The 26,796-nt window shown below is 54.9% G+C and overlaps 9 protein-coding genes across 9 annotated transcripts; 6 read left to right on the top strand and 3 right to left on the bottom strand.

Moving 5' to 3' along the window:
* Positions 1-496: 496 nt before the first annotated feature.
* Positions 497-1,456, top strand: A1O7_02186 (uncharacterized protein; the record flags this gene model as incomplete). The annotated part of the gene is made up of 4 exons (XM_007756220.1): positions 497-764; positions 813-976; positions 1,027-1,261; positions 1,311-1,456. The coding sequence occupies 4 exons, from the start codon at positions 497-499 to the stop codon at positions 1,454-1,456; spliced, it is 813 nt and encodes a 270-aa protein (XP_007754410.1).
* Positions 1,457-2,069: 613 nt separating this feature from the next.
* A1O7_02185 (uncharacterized protein) lies at positions 2,070-7,538 on the top strand (the record flags this gene model as incomplete). The annotated part of the gene is made up of 1 exon (XM_007756219.1): positions 2,070-7,538. One exon carries the CDS (start codon positions 2,070-2,072, stop codon positions 7,536-7,538), a length of 5,469 nt encoding a protein of 1,822 aa, XP_007754409.1.
* A 628-nt stretch (positions 7,539-8,166) lies between these two features.
* On the bottom strand, positions 8,167-8,599 carry A1O7_02184 (uncharacterized protein; the record flags this gene model as incomplete). Its single annotated transcript, XM_007756218.1, has 1 exon — positions 8,167-8,599. A coding segment is annotated over one exon (345 nt), but the record flags the coding sequence as incomplete, so codon positions are not given.
* Positions 8,600-9,646: 1,047 nt separating this feature from the next.
* On the top strand, positions 9,647-12,663 carry A1O7_02183 (uncharacterized protein; the record flags this gene model as incomplete). Its single annotated transcript, XM_007756217.1, has 2 exons — positions 9,647-10,050; positions 10,167-12,663. 2 exons carry the CDS (start codon positions 9,647-9,649, stop codon positions 12,661-12,663), a joined length of 2,901 nt encoding a protein of 966 aa, XP_007754407.1.
* Positions 12,664-13,945: 1,282 nt separating this feature from the next.
* On the top strand, positions 13,946-15,727 carry A1O7_02182 (uncharacterized protein; the record flags this gene model as incomplete). The annotated part of the gene is made up of 1 exon (XM_007756216.1): positions 13,946-15,727. The coding sequence occupies one exon, from the start codon at positions 13,946-13,948 to the stop codon at positions 15,725-15,727; it is 1,782 nt and encodes a 593-aa protein (XP_007754406.1).
* Positions 15,728-15,922: 195 nt separating this feature from the next.
* On the top strand, positions 15,923-18,337 carry A1O7_02181 (uncharacterized protein; the record flags this gene model as incomplete). The annotated part of the gene is made up of 4 exons (XM_007756215.1): positions 15,923-16,261; positions 16,346-16,444; positions 16,567-17,665; positions 18,078-18,337. 4 exons carry the CDS (start codon positions 15,923-15,925, stop codon positions 18,335-18,337), a joined length of 1,797 nt encoding a protein of 598 aa, XP_007754405.1.
* An 834-nt stretch (positions 18,338-19,171) lies between these two features.
* A1O7_02180 (uncharacterized protein) lies at positions 19,172-20,335 on the bottom strand (the record flags this gene model as incomplete). Its single annotated transcript, XM_007756214.1, has 3 exons — positions 19,172-19,510; positions 19,568-20,204; positions 20,253-20,335. The coding sequence occupies 3 exons, from the start codon at positions 20,333-20,335 to the stop codon at positions 19,172-19,174; spliced, it is 1,059 nt and encodes a 352-aa protein (XP_007754404.1).
* Positions 20,336-21,973: 1,638 nt separating this feature from the next.
* On the top strand, positions 21,974-22,396 carry A1O7_02179 (uncharacterized protein; the record flags this gene model as incomplete). Its single annotated transcript, XM_007756213.1, has 1 exon — positions 21,974-22,396. One exon carries the CDS (start codon positions 21,974-21,976, stop codon positions 22,394-22,396), a length of 423 nt encoding a protein of 140 aa, XP_007754403.1.
* A 1,690-nt stretch (positions 22,397-24,086) lies between these two features.
* A1O7_02178 (uncharacterized protein) lies at positions 24,087-25,877 on the bottom strand (the record flags this gene model as incomplete). The annotated part of the gene is made up of 1 exon (XM_007756212.1): positions 24,087-25,877. One exon carries the CDS (start codon positions 25,875-25,877, stop codon positions 24,087-24,089), a length of 1,791 nt encoding a protein of 596 aa, XP_007754402.1.
* Between the last annotated feature and the right edge of the window lie 919 nt (positions 25,878-26,796).

Genomic DNA, 26,796 nt, shown 5'->3' with positions numbered 1-26,796 from the left:
GCAACCATCGATCGTCCATAAATCGGGAACAAGCTGATGGTGTGGGATGGCATGACGTGGAAGAAATTGGTGGGCAAGTCGACGTTGAGAGACTTCTGATTTGAGTTGTGGGTACGGAAAGTCCTAGCTCGCCGAGCTAGTTAACTAAGTAACTCGCCGCCTCAGGCAAGCCACCCCCAAGCTTAGGGATCCTTTTGGGGAGAAAACTGACGATGCGGAAGCCTCCGCTTCCATTGGGTGAAGCCTAAACAAAATTCTTGGATGCGTCGATTTGCTTGCCGTCGCCAACTCTTGTGACGAGGTCCAACGCATCACGTATTGTGGCCATCCGCTCATTTATTCTTGTGTTCAGGGAGTTTGGCGCGGGGACTGTGATCTCAATTGCCCATTCTATTTACTTGGGGTCTCTCTCTTCATAGCTTCTGTTGCATCTCTTCAGACGTTTCTTGACCGACTTTCTTTGGAAGCTCTCGCTTCCCAGTCGTTGACTTCCGCCATGGATTTCTTGAAGAACCTGATGAGCTCTCCCACCGCTCCCTCACCTGCCGAACCGACCGTTGTCGTCGTCAAGCCAGTTCACCCCTACTATCCCACGGAGATCGAAATCCTGAACTTCGTGGCCAACGATCTGACCGTTCCGCAACTCCTTGCTACATTCGCCACGGGCTGTGCGGTGATTCTCGGCCTGACATGGTTCCTTGCATCCCGCTTTGCACCACGCCTGAAGAAGACGGATAAGCTGATTGCAATATGGTTTTGTTTGTGTAAGGGAAGACTGCCTGCGCCAGGAGACGGAAACTGATGTGCTGTAGGCGGCTTCATTCACCTCTTCTTTGAGGGCTATTTTGCTTATAACCATACTCGTATGGGCGGAATGCAAGATATATTTGGGCAACTGTGGAAGGAGTACTCGCTGTCCGACTCGAGATACCTTACGTCGGACCCTTTCGTGTTGTGCATGGAGACCATCACGGCGGTAAGATCGAGGTCGGGTTCACATGCCGTTAATCACTGACACAGGCGCAGGCATTCTGGGGTCCTTTATCATTCTTGATGATATATTTCATTGTTGCCTCACATCCTCTGCGCCATCCACTCCAGATAATCATTTCGCTTGGCCAGATTTACGGCGACATCCTATACTATGCCACGTCCATGTTTGATCATTACCACAAAAACTTGACCTATTGTCGGCCAGAGGGATACTATTTCTGGGGCTATTACTTTCTGATGAACTTCTTTTGGATCGTCATTCCAGGCAGTAAGTGTGGCCTTCTCCGTACTGGTGATCTTCAGCTGAAACATGACAGTGTTACTTGTGAGCAGCATGAGCTCGATTGCTGATGCCTTCCGGGCATTGAACTCGATAGCCAAGTCAGTGGCGGGAAACGGGACGGTGACCAGTCCAAAAGCGAATGGCCATGCCAGCACGCCCAAGAAGCGTGCGCAAAAGTAGAGTGACACTCAATGGGGCCCGTCCTGGGCTCCGCAAGCGCGAATCAATTCAATCCCAAACTGCCTCTGCCATGGCAATAGAATAGATATCCCGGAGACGCGTAACCAGTTGCGCTCGTGGGTGAGCGAGACAGCAGCATCAAGAATTTTGTGTCCATAGTGTAACCAATAGCTAAGACACAGAGTACAAGTGGTGTGCTCCAGAGAGGTGATTGGCACACTAGTTAGACCGAGCTATGGAGATCCGAGCTTGTTGGTCTCGCTTGTTGCTCTGGGAAACGCGCTCGGTGTATTGATGCCACCCCCACACACAGCTTGGGCCTTGACGCAACCCGCCTCGCATATCGCCTGCGCCACGGGAAACCTGTGCCACCGCGCCTTGCGTGAGATCCGGATCTGATCTGCTTGCTCGAAGTCCAACATTGCCCCTGCACCCTTTTCAGATGTTCGGCGCTCCGAGGATCGAGTCGCTATCTCCTATATCGACGTCGAGGCCCAATATGCTCAAGCAGCGACCTTCAGAGCCAATGCAAACTTCCCAGAGAGAGCGAACGGCCGCCACAATTTGAGCAGACAACCCATCAATGAACCACGCCTTCCTCATTACTTAGTCCATGCCAGCGGAGTCGGCCAAAAAACCAGCTCGCAAAACCCCAAAGACCTATCGCACGAGCAGGCGCACACCTCCCAAGGTCCAAAATGTAGAGTCCTCGCAGCGCGATGACGCCTACGAAGCGACGACTGTCCAGGATCGCATTCGGCAATGGCAGGCCCAGGGTGCTGCAGAAGCTCTCGCTCCAGATGCGGTGAGCGTGCGATCAATTCCGGCTTCTGAATGTCCCTCAAGCGTTACTAGACCGCGGTCTGAACACGGAGATGAGTCTAGTGTGCGAGGCGATGGAGGTACTAGGGAGAAAAGCGAGGGCGTTCGAGACAAAGCCAGGAGTAAGAGTGCTCCACGGCGCCGCATCGTCAGTGATGAGCACTGGAAGAGCAAGGAAGACGCCAGAGACAAAGCCTCTAAACCAACGAACAGTCGACGCCCAGAGTCTCGTCGATACGATCCGTCCTATACATCCAATCAAGAGAGATCCAAGGAATCTCGCCGCTCAAGGTCGCATCAACAACTACCGACAGACGGCGAGATCAAAACAGCAATTCCATTTGACGACGGTATCAGAGTCAAGCCGCTGGACCACGAGGGACCCCAACCTGCGGAGGATTCACAGTCCTATGGAGACGTGGAAAGCAGAGCGGATGATGAATTGGCCCGCCATTTGACCATGGAATCCATGATTCCTTGTGATCACGAAAAGTACTCTGAGGGATCGATCAGAGCGAACGATGACGACACAAGTCCACGCAAATCCAGCAGATATGCGGAATTGCTAGGCAGGGGCGGAGATGCAGTTCAAGCCATGGAGTTGCCGAAAGCCAGAAGAGGTGGACTTCTCGGCAAAACGCGAGGTAAGATTATGAAGTCGGAAACTCTACTACCGGTCAACAATCGCATACCCAGTATCGAGGCATGGCTGGATGAGCAACCTGACCCCTTTATGGATAACGGCGATCGAGAAGATCTGCCACCAGTGGAAGTGCCCAAGCCGTTGCGGAAACGGGCACATCGAAAGAGAACATCGGAGGCAAAGCCTGGATTGGCAGATCCGAATCAAATATGGGACTCTATTTCCACACCTGTCGAACCTGGACCCCCTGATACTTCGAAACAACTTGACTCAGTAACCTCTCCGGACGGAGATCGAGAATCCGCTCCAAGACTCCGCAATCGTCGGAAAGCCGACCAAGATGACGATGATGGGTCTCCATCATCGCTGCGGCGGAGAGGCGCGAAAGTGCGCCGACGGCGCGATATTTCCACAAAAGACATGATGAACAGTAGAGATGATCCGGAAGCAGCTGGATGTTTGGCTGAAGATCCTTCACTTGAGGAGCCGACAACCGCATCCACGAGTCCGCCTAACCGACGTTGTCCTCCTGTAGGCGGACATCAGCCCGCAACAACTGCATCCCCCGAGACTTTCAGAGAGCCGCCCCGTGAGCAGCGCCCTGACCCGCCTGTACCCCAAGAAAGTAATGGACTCAGGCGCAAGCTTACCACTCATGAAGACCTAATGTCAGTCCTGTCTATGCCAAGAGGAAGCAGAAACCGCCGATCAGCACGGGCCGCAAGAAGATCACGGGTCAAACAGCACTCCAGCTCTGCGAGGGAGGTACTGTACGGGCTGTCGGTGGATGAACAGAAGTATGCACGAGAACTGCAGACCCTTGTCGATGGTGTCATTCCGGTTCTTCTCCAATGTGCATTGTCTAGAACCAACTCAGCTGCGGCAGCCGAATTGTTTCTCTCGTCGGATAGCGGCTCGGACGAGATGAACATGACAAAATCGATCGTCGAGATGGGTATCGCATTGGAGAGACTGAAAACCCTCCACAAGCGGATTCCCCTCGGGGACATGGACAGCCTACTCAGTTGGGCAAAAACCTCAGAAAGGGCGTACCGGGACTATCTACATGCGTGGAGACTCGGCTTTGAGGATGTTGTTGTGAACCTTGCTCCTATTAACAGTTCCACTCCTCCCGAGCAAGGCATTTCCCGGGATGAGGCGGGTGACCTGGTAGACGGAGAAGGCAAGAAAGCGGATGTGGCTTACCTGCTCAAAAGACCGCTGGTCAGGGTCAAAGCCTTCAGCAAGGCCTTCACTCGCATTCGAGATCAGTCCGACCTAGCCCTTGCGGTCCAGATGGCGACTACCTATGCGGACCTGACAGCGCTAGCCAGAAGGCGAAATCAAGAAGAACAAGCACGACTGGAAGACAACCTTGCGGCGAATGTTGACGCAACGAAGTCGCGTGACATACGTACAATGGCGGCAATGACCCAAGTCAACGTGAACAGGACCCGCCGGGTGAAAGCGCGAGACTTCTTCAATCTCACCGTGTACCACTCAAGCGGGCAGAGACTGGACTGCGGCATTGAATTGGTCTTTCGAGACAATGCCCGTGGCGATCCGGTTGGGGGAGATGTGCTTGTTTGCGAAGTCGACGACACGAGTAAATGGCTCCTCTTTGCTCCCATCGAGCTGAATTCCGTGTCCGCGAGACGTGGAGAGGAAGGATTCGACCTTGTCATTATGGTTCGGGGCCTGGCCGGCTTAGGCAAGGAATGGCATGAGCTGCTGGCTCTGAAGACTGACGACAAGGAGGCTGTGACAGAATGGATGAATATGCTTGGTTCCAACCCGTTGCCTCCGAGGCTGAATCGCACCCCCGATTTTGTGCATCCACCTGCGCCTTTGGCCGTCACCGCAGCATTTGAATCTCGTCCTGAGCAAGCGGACGCGCACAGTCAGATATCGGATAAGGCAACCACCGTGGAACAGTTGGACGTCCCCATCGGTGAGCCATCTGTCCTCGGAGCCCACAGCAAGCCGAGCCGTGGGTCTAAACCTAGCATCCCTATAGTCCACGTGCCGTCGCCAGGACTGAGTTTAGGAGGCGGACTGGCGCCGAAACCTGTCCCGCAATACCGCGTGCCGCCAACCACAATAACAAGGAAGCCTGTGCCATCAGCGGTGTCTTCCGATCGGTCCACCATTTCGGATCGCTCACTCAGAGATTCCGCGACAATTCTGACCACGTCGTCGAAAACAACATCAACAAGACCTGGATATCTGGCAGGTCACGCAGAAAAGTCCGAGGCGTTTAGATCTTCCCAGCCGCCAATCATACAACAAGCATCCGAAGAGACGAGAACGCAGACTCAGAGCGCCAATCACAAAGGCGTCTCGAAAACTCTGAAAGGAGCGCATGCCTCTGACGGATGGCCATCTTCTCCAGTCTCTCATCACAACCAAGCTCCGAAGTCGACCGCTGCAACAGCTTCGCCTCAGGAGTCGCAAACTCTCAAGCAACACTCCACCACCCCGTCCCCTTTGCCTACAACAGGACTCGAAGCACCCGTACAAAGGCCTGCTTATCATCGAGCAGTGTCATCAACACCATCAAAAGACCTCCCTACTGTCAACAAGCTTCGCATTCAACCCGCTCACCAGAAGCCGTCCTCGGTGCAGACAGTTCAACAATCACCTGAGGTGCAACGGCTGTCACCGCAGGAAGACCAGTGGGCACATCAATCGAACCGTGGGCAGAAGGGCTCAACGAAGAGCAAGATCTATACAGAAGATATCCCACCACCGCCAGTCCACAACCAACGTCAAGACCGACCCGTGCGACTCAGTCTTGGTGCTTCCCCCTCTCCGCCATCCACTCCCCCTCAACGCTCGGGCATCCTCCTGCCGATATCAAATAACAACCCAGGCCTCGTTCCAAAACCTACACCGAGCCCGTCCGATAAAACGTTAAAACCGCGGACGTCATCACCTCTGAAGCATGAATACGCGCCATCCACAAGCTCTGGCAGCTCTTCCGACTCCGATTCCGATAGCGAGAGTGATACATGTTCGGACACGTCGGAAGATGTGGTATCCGAGCATGGAGATGTACCGACCCCTCTTGTTGCGATCACTGGCGCTGATCGTCGAGCATCTAAGCCGTCCATGCCTCCCCCGATGCCACCATCGTCGTATCAGGGTACAGGCACCTCTACAGGAACGCGCACGCTGGCCCCCTCGGATTCAGCTTCTCAAGGGCCATATCGCAGGGTTCCCTCTTCTGCTGCAGCCCCAGCCCACAAGAAGTCGAGGACAATCGCATTGATCTGCTCGTGGTCAGATAGAGGCATGTGGGAACAGATCCACCCCGACGAGTGCTCCATCGTCATATCTCCAGGTTTAATTGAGGCCTTTGAAATGTCAGCAGCCCACTCCGTCCCGCAAAGCCGCCCTACAGACGACTCAGATTCGAGGGCGTCCTCGCCAGGTCAACAACCACTTGTGGCTTTCGAGCTGACTCCCATCGTCCCACTACGAAGAGGAACTGCGTTGGACATTTCTATCCGGTCACCCCCGACTCCAAATTCTAAGATCAGGATAACCAACAATGTCATGTTTCGGTCACGCAACCCCGAAGAGTGTGAAGCACTGTACGGCATGATCAACTGGGCGCGTTGTAACAACCCGACTTACATCCAACTTCAAAATGCACGTCCGGCTCGGCAACCGTCAGTCACCTTTAACGTTGGGCAAGCTTCACATACACGCGCAAAGTCGAGTTCGTGGTTCAGCTTCGGTAGTCAGAAGAAGTCAAGTTACCGCGCGTCGTCTGCACCGACGCCCGCGTCGGTCGACTTTTCGGTCGAGAGCTCGGGTACCACGACGAGTGCGTTCTCCGCCTTCAAGAGATTCAGCGTTAGCAACGCTTTCAATCTGAACAGGTCATCGGTCCTTCGCAAGGAAGGCGGAGTAGGCACACCCGGCTCGCTGTACTCTTCCAGCAGCGGCACCCGCACCGGCTCGGGTTCCAGTACTCCGGCTCCCAGCCAAGCTGGCTTTATTCCCGGCCACGACGGACCCAATGTTCCATCTACCAGCGCAGCCGCGGCCGAAGGGGGAGGCATGGTCAACAACATGAAGATCCGCCTCTACGTCAGAAAAGGCCAGCACTGGGAGAACCTAGGAGCCGCCCGGCTGACTGTGCTACCTTCGGCGTCCCCGCCACAAAGCGGCCAAACGACCTCCAGGCATTCAGGAGTTCTTGCGGGAGCCTCTTCTCCACCCGCCACGCCGGCCCACTCCCATTCCCGCTCAGCCTCGAACCTTACTCCCGTGGGACAGCCCTCTATCACCCGCGGGCCCCGCCTCCCCAGCTCCAGCCACACGCCGCACCGCGTTCACGGGAACGGGCGCGAAAAGCGCATCCTCATCACGCGGAACAAGGACCGCGACGTCGTCTTGCTCGACTCGGTGCTCGGGGAGAGCTGCTTTGAGCGCGTCATGCAGACGGGCGTGGCGGTCAAGGTGTGGAACGAGGACGAGGTCATTGCGCACACGGGCGGTGTGACGTTGGGTAAGGAGAGGGTGTATATGCTCCAGTTCGCGGGGGCGAGGGAGGCGGGGTGGGTGTTTGGGCTGGTGGGGACGTATAGGTATGGGGCTGGTGAGTGAAAGAGTGAATGCACGAACGGATGGGTGGATAGCGGGATGAGGGACGAGAGATGCAGCTTCTGGTGCTACGCGGTTTTTCTTTGCGGTGGGTGGTACCGACTTGTTTCAATATTAGGTTTCCGGCATTTGATCATTTGATTTTGAGCGCGGTGTTCAGGAAATGAATGGAGGGTACTACGTACTTCGATTAAGTAGGTCGGAGTGTTAAGTGTTTCTTTTGTGTCTGTATGTATATCTATGTTTATGTCCATCGGCGTGCTCTAGAGGCTTGAGCGATTGGATAATTACTCGATTGGAGGGTCCGGATAATTAGGGCCATGCCATTGTATCGAGGCCAGGAACGAGTTGCGTGGTCGGATCTGGTGAAAGGGTAATTAGATCAGGAAGGTTATAGTACGGCATCTTCACGTTCGCCGAACTCTCCAGTACAGACACACATATACATATATACCTTGGATGGAACGATGACAACTGGATGGGACTAGTCTCCTAGTTCCCCCCAGTCAGAAATCTCGCGCCGACGGATGAGTGGATCGCCTGATGTTTCTAGACTTCATATTTGTTACATTACAGATCGGGAATCGGTATAGCTACAGCGCTCGGAACAGTTACAGCGCTCGCTCGAGCGATTCCAGGCCTTGATGACATGGTCCGGGTTGTACAGGACGTACATCTGGACGACAAGCTCGGACATGATGTACGCGATGGATGTCCGGTCAAAGGGCCATCCAAAGTAGTTCGACGAGCCGGCAAAGGATTCGAGTGGGCGGCCCTCTCTCGGCCCCGCAGAGATGGACACCCAGTGATACACGCCTCCGGGGGGAAGGCACTGCGCTCGCGAAATCGGCAATCGAGGCGTTGATGGGAGCTGTAGTCAAACGTGGCCACCCAGGCCTCCTAAATGAGCTCCAGGGGCGCCACCGTTGTAGACTGAGATGGCAAGCAACGTGCCTAGGACGGACGACCCAAGCGATGTCGGTAGTCAATGCGAGTCCGCAGATGCTTAGAAGGTCGCATTGGCGGTGAAGCTGGTCGACATGACCTGACGCGTTGACGATCTCGCCTCCCAAGGATATGACGGGCTGTTGGTCGCACACAAATACAATCGGAGAATGGGTCATACACCGTACTTCATACGAAGTGCAACCGAGGAGACTCTCACTCTCGGACGCGCTAATAAATAAGGGACAACGGTTCCGTACCTTGGGTATCCCCGTCCACAATCTATCAGGCAGAGACCCGGGATCTTATGCACTTCGGTGAGGTGAAGGCATTCGCTTGGTATTGACAGTGGTTCGCCTATCTGTTGCACCTCAAATAGGTAATTTGAATAGTCACTGCGCGAGAGCGGGTGGCGGTCGAACAGCAAGGGCGGTGTCGATCGCGGATGATTGGCTATAGATAGTGAGCGTTGGCGACGCTTCATATCGTCGAGCACGAGTCATGGTCGAATCTGACCAAAGCTGTTACAAAGACAGCCAGGAGGAAGAGCGCTAAGCACCCTAAGCTTAACTTCGGCGCGTGCTTGTGCCACGAAGCTCGAAGCCGGTGGCCAATCTTCGAGGCGTGAGCTGAGTTGGAGTATCTACACCGAGGCCGTGCTGAATTGCCCCTTGGACGAGTGGGATGAGTGATAGTATAAGGCATTGATGAGATCGTGAGACTCGGCGCAGGCAAGGAAAAACAAGGACAACCGGGACAACCAGGAAATCAGCTCCAATCACGTGATGTTGCTTGGGCGCGGAAGCTGCCAGCCTTGGCAGATGCTTCCTCTGTTCCGTTCCTCTTTCAGGATCCAGATGCTGTTGCGACACTGCAGCTTCTTCTGCTTATCGCCAGTCACGTACGAGTACCTAAGTCACAGATGACAATGCAGGCCAAGTCTCCAGAGCCAGTCATATCGGCGCTCTGTAGTGTTGACAGTGCCGGCAGAAGTAGTTAGTGCGCGGGGCAAGGCGCATTCGACCTTGCCAATGCTCAGCCTCACCATCGCCAGCTCAGGCAATCTTCTGCCTGCCAGCCAACTCAACACTCGAATATGACGGTCTCCAGGAGGAAACTCGCTCCTACCAACTCCTCACTACCACCCATTCAATCACTCGGTACCCATGGCGAGCGGGCTTGAAGTACTCGGGGCGTTGGCTGCAGCGTCTCAGATAGCTGAGCAGCTCCTGAACATTGTCAAACTTGTCCAAACCATTCGAGATGCGCCGAAGGAGGTCGTTCAGCACATCGCCTCGCTGCGACAACTGACTAGCGTTGTGGAAAGCATCAAGGCCACCCCGTCCTACCAGTCTCGACAGGTGGCCGAAATCCTGTCATTGATTAACACCAAGACCAATGCCTTATCGGACATCCTGGTTAAGCTCCAAGCAGATTCCCGGGACAGTACTGTGAATGCTACCAAAAAAAGAGTCAAATCAACCTGGATTACCGATAATGTGGCGAACAAACTCGACCAGATTGAAAGGGACAAATTGACACTGGCCTTGTGCCTTGCTCGGATTGATGCGTGAGTTCACCTGTCTTGCCTCAATAGGCCGGCGGGGCTGACCACTCGTTCTCATTGCTTGAGCCCTCTCGCTCCGACATACGCAAGTGTTCGACTGGGACTGACCTATGGAACAGACAAGTCCAGGGCGAGCAAATCAGGAGCCTTTCTTCCCAATTGCAAGGTCTCCGCAGCACGAGGGATGCGTCAATCTTTACCGCGGAGCAGTGGCGAGATTATTGCCTTGCTGAGCTCTTTATCACGAATCCTGTTGACGATAGAGCTATGTTGACTCGGACGAAGGGAGAACGCACCCACGGAACCTGTACTTGGATCATCGAGCAACCAGCCTACCGATCATGGAAAGACCCGGCTTGTCAGTCGCCCCTTCTTTGGATATCGGGAGGCCCCGGAAAAGGCAAAACAATCATGTCAGTCTTCCTGACAGAAGAACTGGAACAGCTTGCCGCGCAGAGTGACACCAACAAGCACCAAGTGTTATACTTCTTCTGCGACAATAGGGACAACAAACGAAACAATGCCTCCTGCATACTCAGGGGAATTATTCTTCAAGTCCTTCTCTCGCATCCCGATATGATTACCCACTTGCTACCCGACTTCAAAATCCAAAGATCCAAACTGTTCGAGGAGAATTCTTTTGACGGTCTCTGGAGGGTTTTCGAAAACATCATTCGTGATATCGACGTGGAAATCGTCTCCTGTGTGTTGGACGGGATTGATGAACTGCAAGATTCTTCTCTGGATACCCTCCTGCCGAAGCTCCAGGATCTTGCTCTTCCGAAACTGAAGGTCATCGCTTTCAGTCGGCACTTCCCGCGGAGCATAAGTGATGCGCTCAGCCACTATCCCACAATTCGGCTAGACCCAGACTCGCAGAAGGAGATCAGCACAGATGTGGACACCTACGTTCGCAACAGTGTCAAGGAGCTATCTCGGGTAAAACGATACCCTCCAGATTTGGAGCGACATGTCCTTGAGACTTTGAAGCTCCGGTCAGAAAGTACCTTCCTTTGGATTTCATTCGCGGTGGGTATTTTGCGAAAGGTCACCATCTCTGAGACAGAAGCCTGCCTTAACTCCTTACCGGCAGGTCTTCACGATATCTACGGCCGTCTCTTGCGAGGGGTCAGCAAATCCAACTCAGACCTTGTCGCTGCGATGCTGCGATGGGCTACTCTCTCGGTGAGACCATTGAAGCTTGAAGAGCTCGGCACGGCCTTGGCGCGACCCTCTTTTGCAACACTTAAGCCCGCGGAAGTGATCAAAGACGGACTCCAACTGTGCTCGGGACTCCTGCTTCTGGATGATGATATGGTGACTTTGGTGCACCAGTCGTTCAAAGATTACCTTCTCCGCCCAGAGCCTGATGCGGACTCGGTCCTGGAATGTTACAGAATTAAGCCAGATGAGGCGAACTGCGAGATTACGGTAAAATGCTTGGAGTTCCTGAGCGAGGAGAGGCCGTCCGCACGTGTCTTCAGGGATGCTTTTCTCTGCGAGCATCACCTGGACCCAATTGAGGTTTCCTTCCTGAGCTATGCTACCACATACTGGCCGCTGCACGCGCGAGCTTCACCCTCCTTTGCCGGAAAAAACGATACGATATTCAGTTCCTTCTTTAGTCACGAGGAAGGTACTGGAGCCTCATGGTTCGTTGAATACATGCCGCCACTTGAGCCCTATTTCAACAGGGACATCTGGCGCGATGTCTTCCACTTTTCTAACGCCCTATTCATGGTTGCGACGGCGCTGCTGATCCCCAATCTAGCACTGAAGTATTGGCACAGACCTAGAACATTTGGGAAGCTGATACGGTTCCGGCAGCACGACAGGATGTTGAGCCTGGCCCTTTCGGTTGCAGCAGTGTCAGGAAACGTAGAGATTGCTCGCTTTCTACTACGTCACAGGGTGCACGTCAACAACGCCTACAAAAGCGATGGTACCTCTGTCCTTGGTGTCACGCCGCTCCACCTCGCGGCAGTCCGTGGTCATGAAGATATGGTGAAGTTGCTCGTGTCAAAGTCTGCGAACCTAGAGGCCAAAGGACCTTACGGCCATACGCCGCTTTATACCGCTGTTTTCAATTCCATGTCGCCCTCATTACTGAGGCTTCTGCTTGAGGCTGGTGCGGACACCGAAACCAGAGACCTTTATGGCCGGCCGCCCCTCCATGCTGCCTGCCAATTCGCAAATGAATCCACAACAAGGATCTTGCTCGAAGCTGGCGCAAATGTAAATGCATCGGATTCGGATCTTTGCACACCTTTGCACATAGCAGTAAGCCAACGGGACGGTGACATTGCAAGACTCTTGATTGATCACGGCGCAAACATCAACGCTCGGACCACAAGCGGCGAGACGCCGCTTCAAATGGTAGCCATCGAAGCTAGGCCAGATCTTTTCGCAATGCTTCTGCACAAAGGCGCAGACATCAAAGCCCTTGACGATGAAGACCAGACGGCAAAGGAGAGGCTGCAGGATTTGCTTCAAGAGCTAGAGGAAGATCGGGATCCTTTTTTGGCATTGCGTTACACTAGCATAGCGGATATAAGGGACACCCTTTTGATGTTGCAGGCCGCTGAAGCAGGCATTCCCCCGCCAGTCGCACCATGACCGATTGTCGGTGCCACGATCCTCGGCTCCCCAAGCATCGACTTCACAAGCATCTACTCCACGGAAACCTGGCTCTTCTACCTTTGAATCAGGTTTGACGACTTTCGGCCACCACCGCTAACAGAAGGACATGGCACACCCCGGCACTTGGCAAGTACTTTTAAATGCCGCGGCGTAGCGTAGTAATAGTCTGGTAGGAAATCAAGCGTTCTGCTCCTGCTGTAACCAAGTCATCGCTCCTACCAGATCTTTCATGCGCAAAGCGTCGACTTGGGAGAGGATCAACAAGGGATCTCGCTCTCGCCCACGGTCTCGCTCTCAGGGCTCGACCACTGCTCTAGCGACCTATTTATTTCGTTGAAATAGCCACCCACGCGATCCCGACGATATCGCGGAGTCCGTATAAGATCAGCTCCTAGCTGAACTCGCAAGGACATGCAACCAGCCTCATACCGTATGTCTCATGGTGCGTGTCTTGGTAGTCGGCGCTGTGATACAGCTCTCCTTGTCTTCGGTGGCCAAATCGACTCCACCTTGATACGTGCGGTCATGGACCGTCCATCAGATGCCTCATCGCCCAGCGCAGGTCGATTGCGGTATGACGTGAGGTAATTGATACACGGTTTGGGAATGTATGCTGGATGCGGATGGATTTCCAGCCTGGCCATTGTATCGATCTGCTGGCGGAATGAAGGCTCGCCCGCAAAGGTCTCGACGATGATGAGCGAGTAGCGAGGCCAAGGAGAACGCTCTGCGAACGATATTTCCTGGGAGCTATGCCCAAGACAGATTGCGCACGTACCGATGGTCGACGGCCGTAAATGGAGTAGTAGTAGTGGTTTGCTACGTTATGAAGGATAGGTACGTACGTGAAGAGACGGAAAGACTTGCCCAGACCATGCTTGATTCGCTTGTTTCCAGGGGCGGCTCGGCTAAACGAAGACGATCCGATCAGTAATCACAAATCCTCGGGCGCGTTACACAAGCGCCGTCGCCTGATTCTGTCACTGCAAGAACGATACTCCGGAAGCCGCTGGGAAAGACAACACGCCAGTCGAATACGGCCTTGAGGGTGGAGGCTTGCTACGACCATGATACCGGATGACTAAAAGCATGGACTGGGTCGACTGGACGGAGCGGGAGGTTGTGGCGGGCTCGTTATCACCCGATATGTCGGTGACATTACCTCCATCTTCTCAGCATCTGCAGCAAATCCTGGTAGGCCATCAAGGCGGCGAGATTGGCGTGCCGTGTTTCCAAGTGGCTGAACCAGCCTAAGGCCATGGCTCACGTCCACGAGAGCTCGAGTGGAGGGGGCAAAGCAGTGGGTGATCCTGTCGCCAACGTCACGGCTATCGACCAGCAGGATGCTTCGGACGCACCTTTGCAGGGCGGATTTCTGTTCATTGCGTCGACAGGTCACAAGACGAAGGATCGCCAACAACTCCGGACCCTGCGCGGACATGTTATGCACAACTACCTCGAGCGGAGGGATGCTGGAAAGCATGAAGGCGACGCCAACCAAGCCGGCAGAGTGTCGCTGAGCACCGGGCAACCGCAACTTGGGATCCCAAAACCTTTTGTCAGCGGCGGGCAGAAGATGAGGTTTAGGATGCGATCCGGGGAGCTGGAGCTGCGCCACTCATACAGGTACCGCAAGGGCAAGAAGTGGAAACAAAGAAACGCGACCGAAGACGAGCGCGACGGAGAACCTCCAGCGAAGGAATCATCTGCCACCACCGAGCAACACGTTGCCACCGACTCAGGCTTCGTGCCAGGAATGCCAGTGACGTGGCTGGGGTCTCGCAAGATCGACGTTTTCGGTGTCTCACCGGTCAAGATGGATCAAGGAGATGAAACCTCCCTCTTCCTGTTCCAGCAATACGAGAGGTACCCTTGGTGCCCGATCAATGGACAGAGTTCGTGGTCATCATTCGTCGTTTCCGACCAGCTGGTCTTCCACGCGACCATGTTCAGCTGGGGCATGCATTTCCGGCACCGCAGACCCGTGCCCGATCCGCACGAGGAAATGAAGACACTGCAGCACAAAGTAGCGGCTATATCGCTCATCAACGGCCGCTTATCCGACTTGGAGCGGGCGGCGACTGACGAGACGGTCGCGGCGGTTGCAGCCTTGACGAACATTGCCCTTGTCGTTGATTCCCACGTGGAGGCAAGCAAGCACATGGCGGGGTTGTGGGCGATTGTGCAAATGCGAGGAGGTCTCTCGTCGCTGAAGTCCAATGTTCAACAACATCTCCAACGGCTGATCAGTTGGAACGACCTGATATACTCGGAGGTGTTTGATGAGAAGCTGCGCTTCCCACCGATCGAAGTCTGGGACGAGTCGTGGGGAACTCTTGAGCGGCGCCATACCACGTCAGGGTCACTGCCCGGCCTGAGCCGTGCAGAACTGCAGGCAGCTGGAGTGCCTCATCACCAGGTCATCGATCTCCTCAGTGACATCTGCGAGCTATGTGATGCCGAGCAGACCAGTCCGCTGAGGCTCACGCACGACCAGGGGCGAATGCGCCGAGCCGACATGTTCCATCGCATGGAGAGAAAGTTGTGGGTCATTGTCCAGGGGGATGCCACGCTGGGGGACAATCGCTGGGACGCGATCGTATGGAGGGCGGTGTCGTTGTCGGCCTTGCTATTCACCCACCATTACTTGCGCGGCAATCCGCTGAAGTACCGGCATTTCAACGTCCTGTCAACACAGCTCTACGACACGCTGCTAGCGATGGACCAAGACCTGGCGGAGCTGGATTTCGCTCCATCACTGCTCATCTGGATGTTGAGTACCGGGGCGGTGACCACCTCTTTGTTCCCGGTCGTGCATTCGTCGTTCATCTTCATGCTTGGTCGAGCGTGCGTCAAGCATGGACTAGTGGACTACAACCGGTTTCAGCGGACTTTGAGCCAGTTTCTGTGGACCGGCGAGGCCGATGAGGCGAGATACTCGAGACTCTGGCACGAGCTGGAACCGGCCATGCAGGCGAGCTATCTCGAGGCCGCTCAAACAACCAGATGTATAGCACACATGTATCATCCGTCTCGATAAGCAGTATTGTATATACCTAGCAGAGAGAGATTGTGAGCGCCGGATGACGCCTCCTTATCTCCGGCCACTGAATCACTGGCTCGGCCCGGCATTCGACCGCGAGTCGAGCTCGTCATGTTCACATTCCCGTCCTCGATCTCTTACATCTCCATCTCCCTCGCTTACATCGTATATCGGTATCTGGTAGATCCAAACATGCAAGAAGTCTCTATACCTTTGCAGCCATCGGCCGGCGCTATTCATAAGCCAACAGTCTACGAGACGACCACCGAAGTCGAGCTGAGCCAGAGCCCCAGTTCGTCCCCGGACAATTCGTCCCCGCAGCTGATCCCGCACTCACACTCGGCCTCACCGTCACCGTCTCAGTCACAGCCCATGGCACGACTCCTCGACCAGGCGCCGGAGGTTTTACACCATATTTTCCAGCACGTCGAGCCGACAGACTTGGCCCGGGTGGCGAGGACTTGTCGTCACCTGAACAGTGTGGTGAAGACCGACGAACTGCTCTGGAAGATCCACTATCTCTCTCTCTTTGTAAGGATGGCGCCGCTTTAGACTCGATGCCCGTGTCTTGATATCGAACGACGCAACGAGCACTGACAGCACTTACACTCCTAGGACCCTCCCGACGACGATGCTACAGGGACGTGGAGAGCCCGACTCACTCGTCTGATCAACTTACAGAAGATCCTCGAGTCGGACAGTGAAGAAGTAAAGGTGAGCTAAGCAAAGCGTGCTGACATTTCGACGGCGTGGTACATCCAAGTCATGTCCCGCCACATCTAAATGCTGTCCAACTGGACCTGATCTAACCTAACATCTCCTCTGCCTCTTCACAGACCCAAAATCTCTCCGAGATCCTCACTCAGACCCTGGCCCTAGCGGAGCAAGCGCTCTCGACGCCACCGAAAAACACGTCCTTCCTTTCAAAGTACTACCAGCAAGGCCTCAACATCAACACCATCCTCTGCTGCTCCAGCCTCTTCACGCGCGCCCGACCGCGACAATGGCCCCCGGCGCCCACAGAAGATCTCCGCCAGATCTCCGCCCAACTCCACGTCCTGGCAGGCATGAACCTCGACGCCCCGTGGCCCGACCCCGAAGGACAATCCTGCTCGCATGTCGCCTCCACCCGCGCAGGCAGTATCTTTGACGAATCCTACGACAACAACTCTGACGACAGTTCCGACGCGGAGATAATCGACTCCGAAGCGCCAGACACGGACAACGAGGACACGCGGCTCCGTCTGCGCAACCATCCGACCCCGATCCGCGACGTCCACCCCTGGGCGCGCAGCAGAGTCTACGACCTCCGCCGGTACAAGGAATCCAACATGTGGGGTCCGTTCCACGACGACGGATCCGGCCGTATCGACTGGGAGAAGGTGCAATCCATCATGATCGTCCTGGCGTACAACCACCGTCTGTACACGGAGCGACGCGGTCTCATCGGCGCCGACTCGCTCGGGCTGCCCGCGGACTCGACCCGCATGGCAGATCCCGTCCGCAACGTCAGTTCCACGCGAAGCAACCTGCTACGACCGTGGGAGGGCGTATTCGAGGGGATCGCGCCCAACAGCTACGTGTCCTCCCCGTTGGAAGGGAAGCTGAAACCATCGCTCCACCCACACTTGGACGCGCTGGACCCCTACGGCGTGACGGGCACGTGGATGCGTATCGTCTGCTTCCTCGACTACAACGACCTGTACCGCTTCAATTTCGATCCACACGCCAACATCCCGAGGGACCAAGAGCGCGACCCCATCTCCACGAGGGAGGCGTTTCGGCTGATCAAACTGCAGTTGCAGGTGACGAGAGTCGAGGAGCAAGAGGGCCTCGACGTCCACGGCAAGCCTTTGTTACCGGTCGTGTACTTCGAGGGCACCAGCCGGAGTACGTTTATGGCGTGGGACCCTAACGCGAACTCGCGCATCAGAGGTACGTGCCGCGCATCTGGGGCATCCCCATATCAAGCCGAATATTCATGCTCGCCCTCATGCCTACCCTCTGCCATTATTTCATTCCCTTAACTAAGCTACGTTTTGCTCCCCCTCTCCCCTTGGTTTTCTTTCCATTTCCCCCACCTAAGCTGTGTGCGTGCGCGGCCGTGTGTATGAGTATGGTGTTCACGCCATTTAATCACATACCCGCTGCCCACCACTAAGTCATTTTGTTCCACCTATGAACCCCCTGCCCACCATTAAGTCATGTCAGTCAACCCGTGTTTCCCCCTGTCCACCTCCCAAGTCCTTTCAGTGTCAAACTATGATCCCCCCTGCGTGCCCACCCACCCATGCAATCAAATCCCCCTCTCTCCGATCCGTCCTAACCACCATTGTCTCCTGTATAGGCACCGTCCAAGCCACACCCTCCGGCGCCGTAAGGTGGACCAGCTTCAGCATCTTCCACGGCGAGGAACGCTGGCGGTCAGAGGGCGTGCAGATCGGCGGGCTCAACTCGGCGCGCGGCATCCTGGGCAACTGGTTCGACAAGGACTACGACGCGCACGGCCCCGCCGGACCCACGGCGTTTTGGAAGATCAGCGATACCATGGTCGAGGAGAGGAGGCGGGATGTGCCGAATGTGCTGCAGATTTTTATGGCTGAGTGAGCCGTTACTGAAGAGTGGAAGACGACCGGGATGACGATGACGGTGACGATGATGATGATGATGATGACGACGACGACGATGATGATGGGATAGGACAGCCCCGTCCTAGAAGCTGGAAGCTGGAAGCTGGACGCTGTAGATATGATACCTGCAGTACCTCTTGACGTGGGCTGCGTGCGGTCGGGACGGGATAGGATGGGATGGGGTAGCATGGAATGGACCAGGTCCAGATGAGCGAAACGGACGGGGCTACCTAATTCCACGGTACCACGGTATTATCCCTGATTTGACGCGAGGAATGCTTCGTGGGCGGGACAGTGGATGACTGGCGTGGCGTGGTCGGTCGTTGGCATGCGGCACTCTACTCATATTCACATTGACATTCGTATGCAAAGCTATGACCATATTCATGGTCACGAGACTTTCTACTCAACTCAGTCGAGTCCGCCACGCTGACTGGGTACGGACCAAGATTGGTGACATCTCTTGACGTCAAACGGAGTGAGACTGAAGAGAGGTTGGTAGACGCCAGACCAATGTTCATCAATTTCGGCTGAGATCGTTCATTCATTCCATACGCCGGGCCTCGGGCAATTGTACTGTACTTGTACTGTACTCATCACGTAGACAAGCCATCGCGACTGCCACCCCCACCGTTTCTCAATCAGACAGGTTCATCCAAGTTATATGTCATAGCCTTATACATCTCCTTTTACATGGCTCAAGCTCCCGCCTTTAGACAGCAGCAGCACAAATGCTCCATTTCGAGAACATATATCATAGAAAACGCCCGCTCATTGATATCCACAGCAGTAAAGACTCGCTATCTGTCGTTCAGTCAATTTCCATCCTGTTTGCCATCGGCCGCGGAGCCGGCATCTTCCCAGCCCCGCTGGGTTCCATCTCGGTGGCGTACGGAGCATATGCACTTCCTCCCATCGGCTTCTCATCGTCCTCGATGACTTGCGGCTTGTTGACGTACGGTTTGAGACCCGTCTTATAGTTGTTTGCGCAAATACATGCGTACGTGATGGTGAGGAGGATGAGAATAATGGTCAGGGCGGCAAAGGCCGTCAGTTCTTTTCGTGCCGGGAGATATGGATCCTTCCAGTGCGGCGAGTACATACGGACCATCTTGAAGACGAAGTAGGCGAGGCCGCCGAAGTAGAGGATCTAAAAAGCAAGGATTAGTCACGCGATTGGGCGAGGAACATTACTCGCTAGACTTACAATGACGGCAATGCTGCCGATGAGCGATTCTTTCCGCACAAACCAGGCAGCGGCCAACAAAATGAAAATGGTGACGGGAATGGCGGCAATGGTGAGAGCGAACTCGGCGCCTCGGCCCTTGACAATGACGACGAATTGGACGGTAAATCCGAGGAAAAAGAAGAAGTCGAACTTCAGCACGGTGATGTAGATTTGGTACTGGAGATAGCGCCGCTTCATCCTCAGGTCGGCCGAGATGCGCTTGTAGATGGTCCATGCGAACTCGTCGTAGAGTTTCCAGGCGCAGCCAGCCATCAGAACCGTCCCCACGGCAAGGATGCAAGGGATGGCGATGAGATATGGCTCGGTATCGGACCAGATGTCTCTGCGAATGTAGTCATCTTCAGCTAGCTCTAAGATCGCGTCCTTGATCTGGTCCATCTGGACGGCGCCGTAGATGAGCAGTCCAACATTGTACATGACCAGTCCGATGACCTGAATGGTATTTTTCATGCGCAACGCATCCCACACGAGCACCAGCTGGTACAAGAAACCGAAGATGTACAGGGTCAGGAAGGTGGGAATGGTCCGCGAGGATGTGTTGCCGCTGGTGTTGGGAATGCTTTCAAGGTGGATCTGGAAATGCGCAAAGACATAACTAGCTTTTCAGTCAGAATAGAACTTAAGCCACCAGTTGGATGCTCACCTCTCGCCTGCAAGAACGATCATGGCCTGGGCAAGGGCGATGAGGGAAAACGCCCACGTCCATTTTGAGTTGGGTCGATACATGATGGATGTTGATCGTCTCTTCTCAAAATCCTTTACAGCATATCCTTCGCGATGGTGGAACCCTCCCGGTAGAGGATGATAGTTGTCTGCCTGGCCTCCGAGGAGGGATGCGCGAGACTCGTGAGCGGGAATTTTGGCGGCTTGGAGCGGAGTTGGTGGTTGGACTCCTGCTTTCTGCGATTGCGTTCCCACAACCGATGGTCGTTGTGGTCCGGCTCAGAGACGTTGAACGGTCCGAAGATAACGATAGTAGCACCAACGATAACAGTTCGAGAAGCTTCTGGTGTATATAAGGGGACCTGAAAGTCACTTGATCGGGGTCCGTGGCCTTGATCAAGGCTTGGTACTGAGGTGAGGGCGCACTCGGTTAGGGGACTTTGCAGTTTGGGTGCGGCTGAAACCCAAGGAGGAGGGGATGCCTGGAGATGTCACTTGGGGATTGGTTCCCAGCGCGGTCTAGAGCGGGCAAGTGGGCGGACTAAGCAGGCGAACTGCTCACTGAGCGTCAGTTGATCGATGGTGAAGAAGCGAGTGCAGAGTTGGTTGCAATGAATGTGTCTAGAGATGGAAGAAAGGAGAGGTAGAAAGATCGGGGCCAGCGCAGTTGCAGTTGCAGTTGCACGTCTCCGTCAGCTCTAACTGACTAGGAGCACGCGAACAGGGCGCTGTGACGGTTGAAGGCGGAGCGAATGATCCCAGCAAAAAGACTGGGGCGAAGCTGCCCGCAACTGCGCCAGACCGAGCAAGAATTTTCCCAAGGCTTCCTTTTTGTGCTTAGCTGGGTTGTTATGCGCGTCTTTTGGCTCTCTCGTGGCACCGTTGAGTTCAGACGTCCCTGTGCACAGTAGACCACGTTACTGTGATATGTGCGAGAGATGTCGTTCAAATCTGGTTTCTTAGTCACATAGATGAACCCAAGGCAGATTGGACCTGCTCTCATCAGTCATAGCTATATACAGGTTTCTGCTGGTAGGAGGCAGCCATGTAGCCGACCTTGTCATTGATTTACTATCGACAACCACCTCCTTTGGGACTTTGGGACACGGTCAAGTCTGCCTCAAGGTGGTGAGCCAAAATCCCCGGGCTATTTTTGGAGCGCGGCGCTGACACTGCTTGCTCCGCTCGAACAACAGGACCTTTAGGCAAACGGAAGTCGCCGTCTGCCGCACCGTAGGGGCCAGTCTTCACGTGCGCGATCACTCGCTGCGGCAGGAGTACGGTGCCGCAGGAGCACAGCCTGTGTACTATCACGACTAGGTGTGTAGAACACGTCGAGAACGTACTCCGTACGGAGTAGAGTACAAATACATGCAGGCACAGCGACACGCATTTTGCCCATGTAGCGAAATACCCCGCGATCGAATCTCGTGCAGGAGCTAGCACGGGGTCTGCACATTTTCTTGAGCTCTCCTGTCTCTCTCTACCATGTCTATCACCAGAGGACCGCTTCAATGCATCGCTACCCGCCTCATCATCTCTCCTCCACCAACCACCCTGGGTGAATCCACAGCAGTCCTTAAGAGGCTGCAATCTTTCGGCCATGTAGCCTCCTTCACTGCGTCCGCTCGGCATGAGATGCCTGGGACGCACGAGCAGCGAGAAATGGAAATGACAGTCCTATTTTCATCCAGCGAGACCATGGCAAAGGCTCAATCTGCCAGCCCCTTCACCGTCAGGGTGAACCACCACCTCCCGGACCCGAGGGTCGAAGACCCTTACAACGTCCGCAATCTGCAGTCGAGGAAGCAGCCTCAGCCAAAGACAATGGTGTGTCGTCTCGAATGTGACCACGCAGAATTCCCTGCCGGCCAGAACGTCCTCTCCGCGGGATTCTCACCGAGCATCCAGACCAGACTGTACCAAAGTCTTACGAACCTCAGGCCACCGGAAGGGATGACTGCCGCGCTGGGAGTCTTTCACAATGACAGCTCGAGTATCAAGCCGACACCGGAGCTGGTTGATCGGGTTCCCGACCTCACGGAGATGTACCTCTCCCGGCCTGCCGATATAAGTACCCCAGGCTCTGGTTTTCCCGCACCTACAAAGTCAGCGAACGATTGAATCAAGCACATCCTTGCCGAGAGAAGCTCCCGTACTGGTCCAGCTGGGCCTGATAACTAGGAGATGGAGAGGTCCGACGCGGTCTCGGTGCGTCTGGTGATATGTCCTATCTCGCGACCGAGGCGAAGCCATTTGGCCTACCATGGTAATTGCTGTTGCCCTTTCAAGGGACAAGTCTTCTAGCTAGAGAGGCAGAATCACCACTGCGGTGCTTGATGGCCTGAGACTCCCATTAACGGTCGGATCTATAAGTCAAGGTTCCGCTGGCTCATTACAACACCCATCCATGCCGTGGGCTCTCGGTTATCCTCTCCGACCGTCCAAACCCTGACCGAGCTGTCAAAAGGGACACCTCGACGCTTTACAAATGCACACGCGCCTCACTCGTCCTGTCGACTTCTCCTCTCGTGCTCTGCCCTGGAATGCATATACTCACGCAGTGCAGAACGTGATCAATCCGGGTTCACAGATGCTCATCGGGTGACACGAAATCCTGCCCCTACAGTGGTGGCGGTTGTCTCTTGCGAGTATCATTCGACTGCCTTTTAACACAGATCGGCGCCACCACTGGCTGCACAGAATAGAGCAACATTCACGAACAGTTTGGCGCAACCACTTCCAGCCGCAGCCAACAAGAAAAACACATCCGCCTCAAACCAGGAGTCGCGTGTCGTATGTCACCAGCCACTTGCACAGACTACCCGTTCTAGCTCAAGGTACCTAGCTTCTGCACCTGAGTTGGGGGACAGGGTACATGTTTCGATCTCAGCAAACAAACAGATTAAAAGTGATGGATGGTATAACTATGCATCATCTATGTTCATTTATATTCAATCCACTTCACAGCGTACATGTATAGCCAGTAGGTAGAGTAATCCAAATGATAACTCCAGAAGAACAACCAAACAATCGAATCGACTCGATTCAATACAAACGTGGGTATCATGCGCGTAGTTGTCAACCTGTACCCGTACCGTGCACGCCCAACTCAGCCTAGCCTAGCAAACCCAGGCCAGTTCAGTCCAATCCCATGTCCAAAATGTAAACACCAGTACGCCGTGCCATCATGATCTTATCTACAAGTGACTCTGGGTCATCAGACCGGAGCCACATCGCCCTCGAATCGACTGTTCCGATTGAAAATTGTTGAAATGTTGAAATATTCGAAACGCCTCCCTGCCGCAAGGCGCATGCGCCCAGATGTGATGCCTGCTTGCCTGCAGCCCGCATTCCAAGAAGCTGCAGATGCTGCTCTTCTCACGCATGATCATCCGCCCGTGGCTAGAGAGTGAGCACCATCAACCCCGCCAACAAGGGTGGTCGTGCGTAATGCGGTCCCCTGTGCCAGGGCCAGGTCGGTGCCTGTGTTGAGATGCGCAAGTAAGTCAAGACGAAAAGCCGACTGATACGCAGACATCAACAGTCCTTTCAGAAAAGCGCGTCGGCATCGGCATCGGCGTCCTGGTCCTGCTTCTTGGACGTCTGACCGCCTTGCCGTGGTCGCTCAGGTTCTGAGGACTGGCTTCCACTCGACTCCGTCTCGCACCCCGCGTCAACATCACTCAACTGCAGCACCACGTCTCAGCGTCGGGGATCTCTCTCTCCTCAATTGCTTTGCTTCACACGAAGAACGGCAAGATGGGGATGATCTTCACATAACATACATGTGAGACGGTGCGCAATGCAGGATCTATGCCGTGGGGGCAGGGAGACTCACAGCTTGGGTTCTAGGTCCACCCAACCTATCCCTAGAGCTGTACGTGTTGAATGCACCAGCTCTATATTCGGGCGGGGCACTGGCATCGACGCCGGAGTGCAGTGCTGGTGCTCGTGCCGGTGACGGGACAGGCTGTGCGAGACTCATGTGTCTTGTTCCCGAGATGAACGTGTCCGGCTCGGTCTCTTCGTACACGGGGCTTTCGAGCCCGAGGCCAGCTTCTTCGAGCTGATTAGCCTCGTAGAGCCCGAATTGCTGCTCGATCTCGGCGGCGATGGCGGCTTCGGTCTCCTGGATTTGTAGGGGCCGAATCCCACCCTCGGATGAGATTTGAATGGGCGTCTTGAGGGTCACGTGGCTGCTGGAGATGTTCGTGCCTGGGGTCCGGAAGGAGATATTCAACTCGAGAGAATAGGTCCTTGAGACGATACAGGAATGGAATGTCGGTACGAACACTTTTGGCCGGCTGCTGCCCGAGGCAGTAGGGAGGGCGATCGGGACAGGAAGTCTTGCGGTATAGTAAGGCGAGCCAGACTCATAGGCACACGATGGTTCGGGGATTGAAGTCGTCGAGGTGGTCGAGTAGCCTGATGGCCGTCGGGACAAATCCGAGGAGGAGAAGCTCTCACGTTCTGCAGGGCCATGGCGGACCCACGAGACGGTTGACAACGCACGCGAAGACAGCGAGACGCTCTCAGGGTAGATACCGTGCAGCGTGGACCAGTTGTCGTGCCTCCGTGCGGCGGGTGTGATTTTGTACGGGGCAGCGCCGAAGAAAGTGTAGACCTTCAGCTTGCTGACAATCGAATCTAACTGTGGCGGCAAATCCTCCAGAGAAGCGGGATCGAAGCGCAGGTTGATCGTGGCCATTGTCGAGACGGGCTCAGGCTGCCGGTTCTGTGGGTGAGGTAGCCGCAGACTTCTCGGCTGGGTCGTCTCTGCCGTCAGACGACCGACCTTACCGATCTTGAACAGACCCTTCTTGACGCTCTTCTCCTTGCGCATGATGTAGTCTGACTCCATGTCGTCGACTTCGACCGGCGGTGCTTCTTCTCTTGCAGGCACGATCCGAATGCGCTCTAACTTGTCTGCGACCTCCAGTAGTCTGCCGGTGGCATTCCATTTTGTGATCCTGGCTCGAATGCTGTAGGAAATCTTGGACATTTCAGGAGCAAGATCGTCCATCAACATGTGTCCATCTCCTGAGACACTTGGGTCGCCCAAGCTTGGAGGAAGCTGCAGATGCTCTCTCCTGATCTGCTCGGTATCGACCTTGTGAGAGCAGATGAAAGGAAGTAATCTGTCGGGCACGACGAAGGTGAACGGGACGGTATAGGTCACGCCTGCTTCGAACAGGCCATTTTCGGGTAGCAGGCCCTCGGCGATTGGCTGCTGGACTTTGAGAAACGTGTGCCTTCCTGTCGTACGACCAGTCGTGGGAGCGGTGGTAGCGATCTTCTCGACGTAAGTGCAAGTTTGGCCCTCGAAGGTGATATTCAGGTCATCAAACGAGGTATCCTTCTCAAATTTGATCACAGCATGACCCTTGATCTCGTCGTAGGTGGAATACGAGTGCACGAAATCTGCATCGCCATCCAGCACGATATCGAGCTCGCTTCTCTTCCGCAAACCAATGGCGTTTGCGATCGCTGAGCCGCGTCGCTGGGACGCAGGTAACGCCAGCGACCGCGAGCGTGTGTAGGCAGGAACGTTGGTGAGGAAGGAAGGCATCTCGCCGGATATGGTATGACCGGGCGTGCTCATGGTGAAGAAGGAGTCACTGCAGCCAGAAAGTGGGCAGATGTTTGATAACCCCAGTGACCGGGGATTGGCTCGGAAGAGCTCGTCAATCCGCTCTCAAACGAGGGGCGCCGTGGTTCGAGCAGGTGAGTCGCTGGCAAGCTTCCAAGACAGCGTCAAGAATGCGGGGAAGATCAGGTGGAAAGATAGGGCGGTGACTGATTGGAGATAAACGATAGCACGGAAGAAAGAAGGCTCAGGAACACGGCCAAGGCGAGACCGACATCGGGGGTATACTTATATCTTGTGTTTGTTCTCAATGGAAGCACTCCGATGCTGACCAGCCAGGAGTCATAGACCTGCATTCGTAAGCCACTCACCGATATGTGCGCAACGGGGCGCGTATGGTCCATGTCAAAATGAACGATGCGAAAGGCGTGCGTAGCGGGACATCTGTTGAGGTACCCCTAAAAGTGAGTCATTGAGCACGTTGAACGCCATGATGGGTACGGAGTATATGTATGCAAATGACGCGAAGGGCGGACAGCGTCGACGAATGGATCCTTGCCGCGTTGTGGGAGCCAATAACCGCCCCCTTGAGCCTCCGTTGTGATGCCCTGTCGAAATTTCCATGTGGCTTTTTGGGGGCCCCCCATGGCCCCTCCAGGCGTCCTAGGCCCTGTGCGGTAATCAAGTGGATGTTCTTTGAACCGCAGCCTCATGTAACCACGGCCAATGGCCTAAACAAATCACCCGAGTACGCCCTTCGATCTAGTATTGCTCCATCGCTTCGGTTTCTGTTTGTCAGCGCAACCACTTGACCGCGCTCCCGAGAGCCGGATCAACACGTTTTCGTTAGCTGAGTAAGAATCCTTCGCTTGGACTCTAAAGCTTATGGGTGACGTCCAACGAAACCGACCCACGTGCGCGGGTCGCGGTCCGC

The sequence above is a fragment of the Cladophialophora yegresii genome, assembly GCF_000585515.1.
Source record: "Cladophialophora yegresii CBS 114405 chromosome Unknown aczIN-supercont1.2, whole genome shotgun sequence".
Classification (NCBI taxonomy): domain Eukaryota; kingdom Fungi; phylum Ascomycota; class Eurotiomycetes; order Chaetothyriales; family Herpotrichiellaceae; genus Cladophialophora; species Cladophialophora yegresii.
This window is presented reverse-complemented; position numbering and strand designations above follow the sequence as displayed.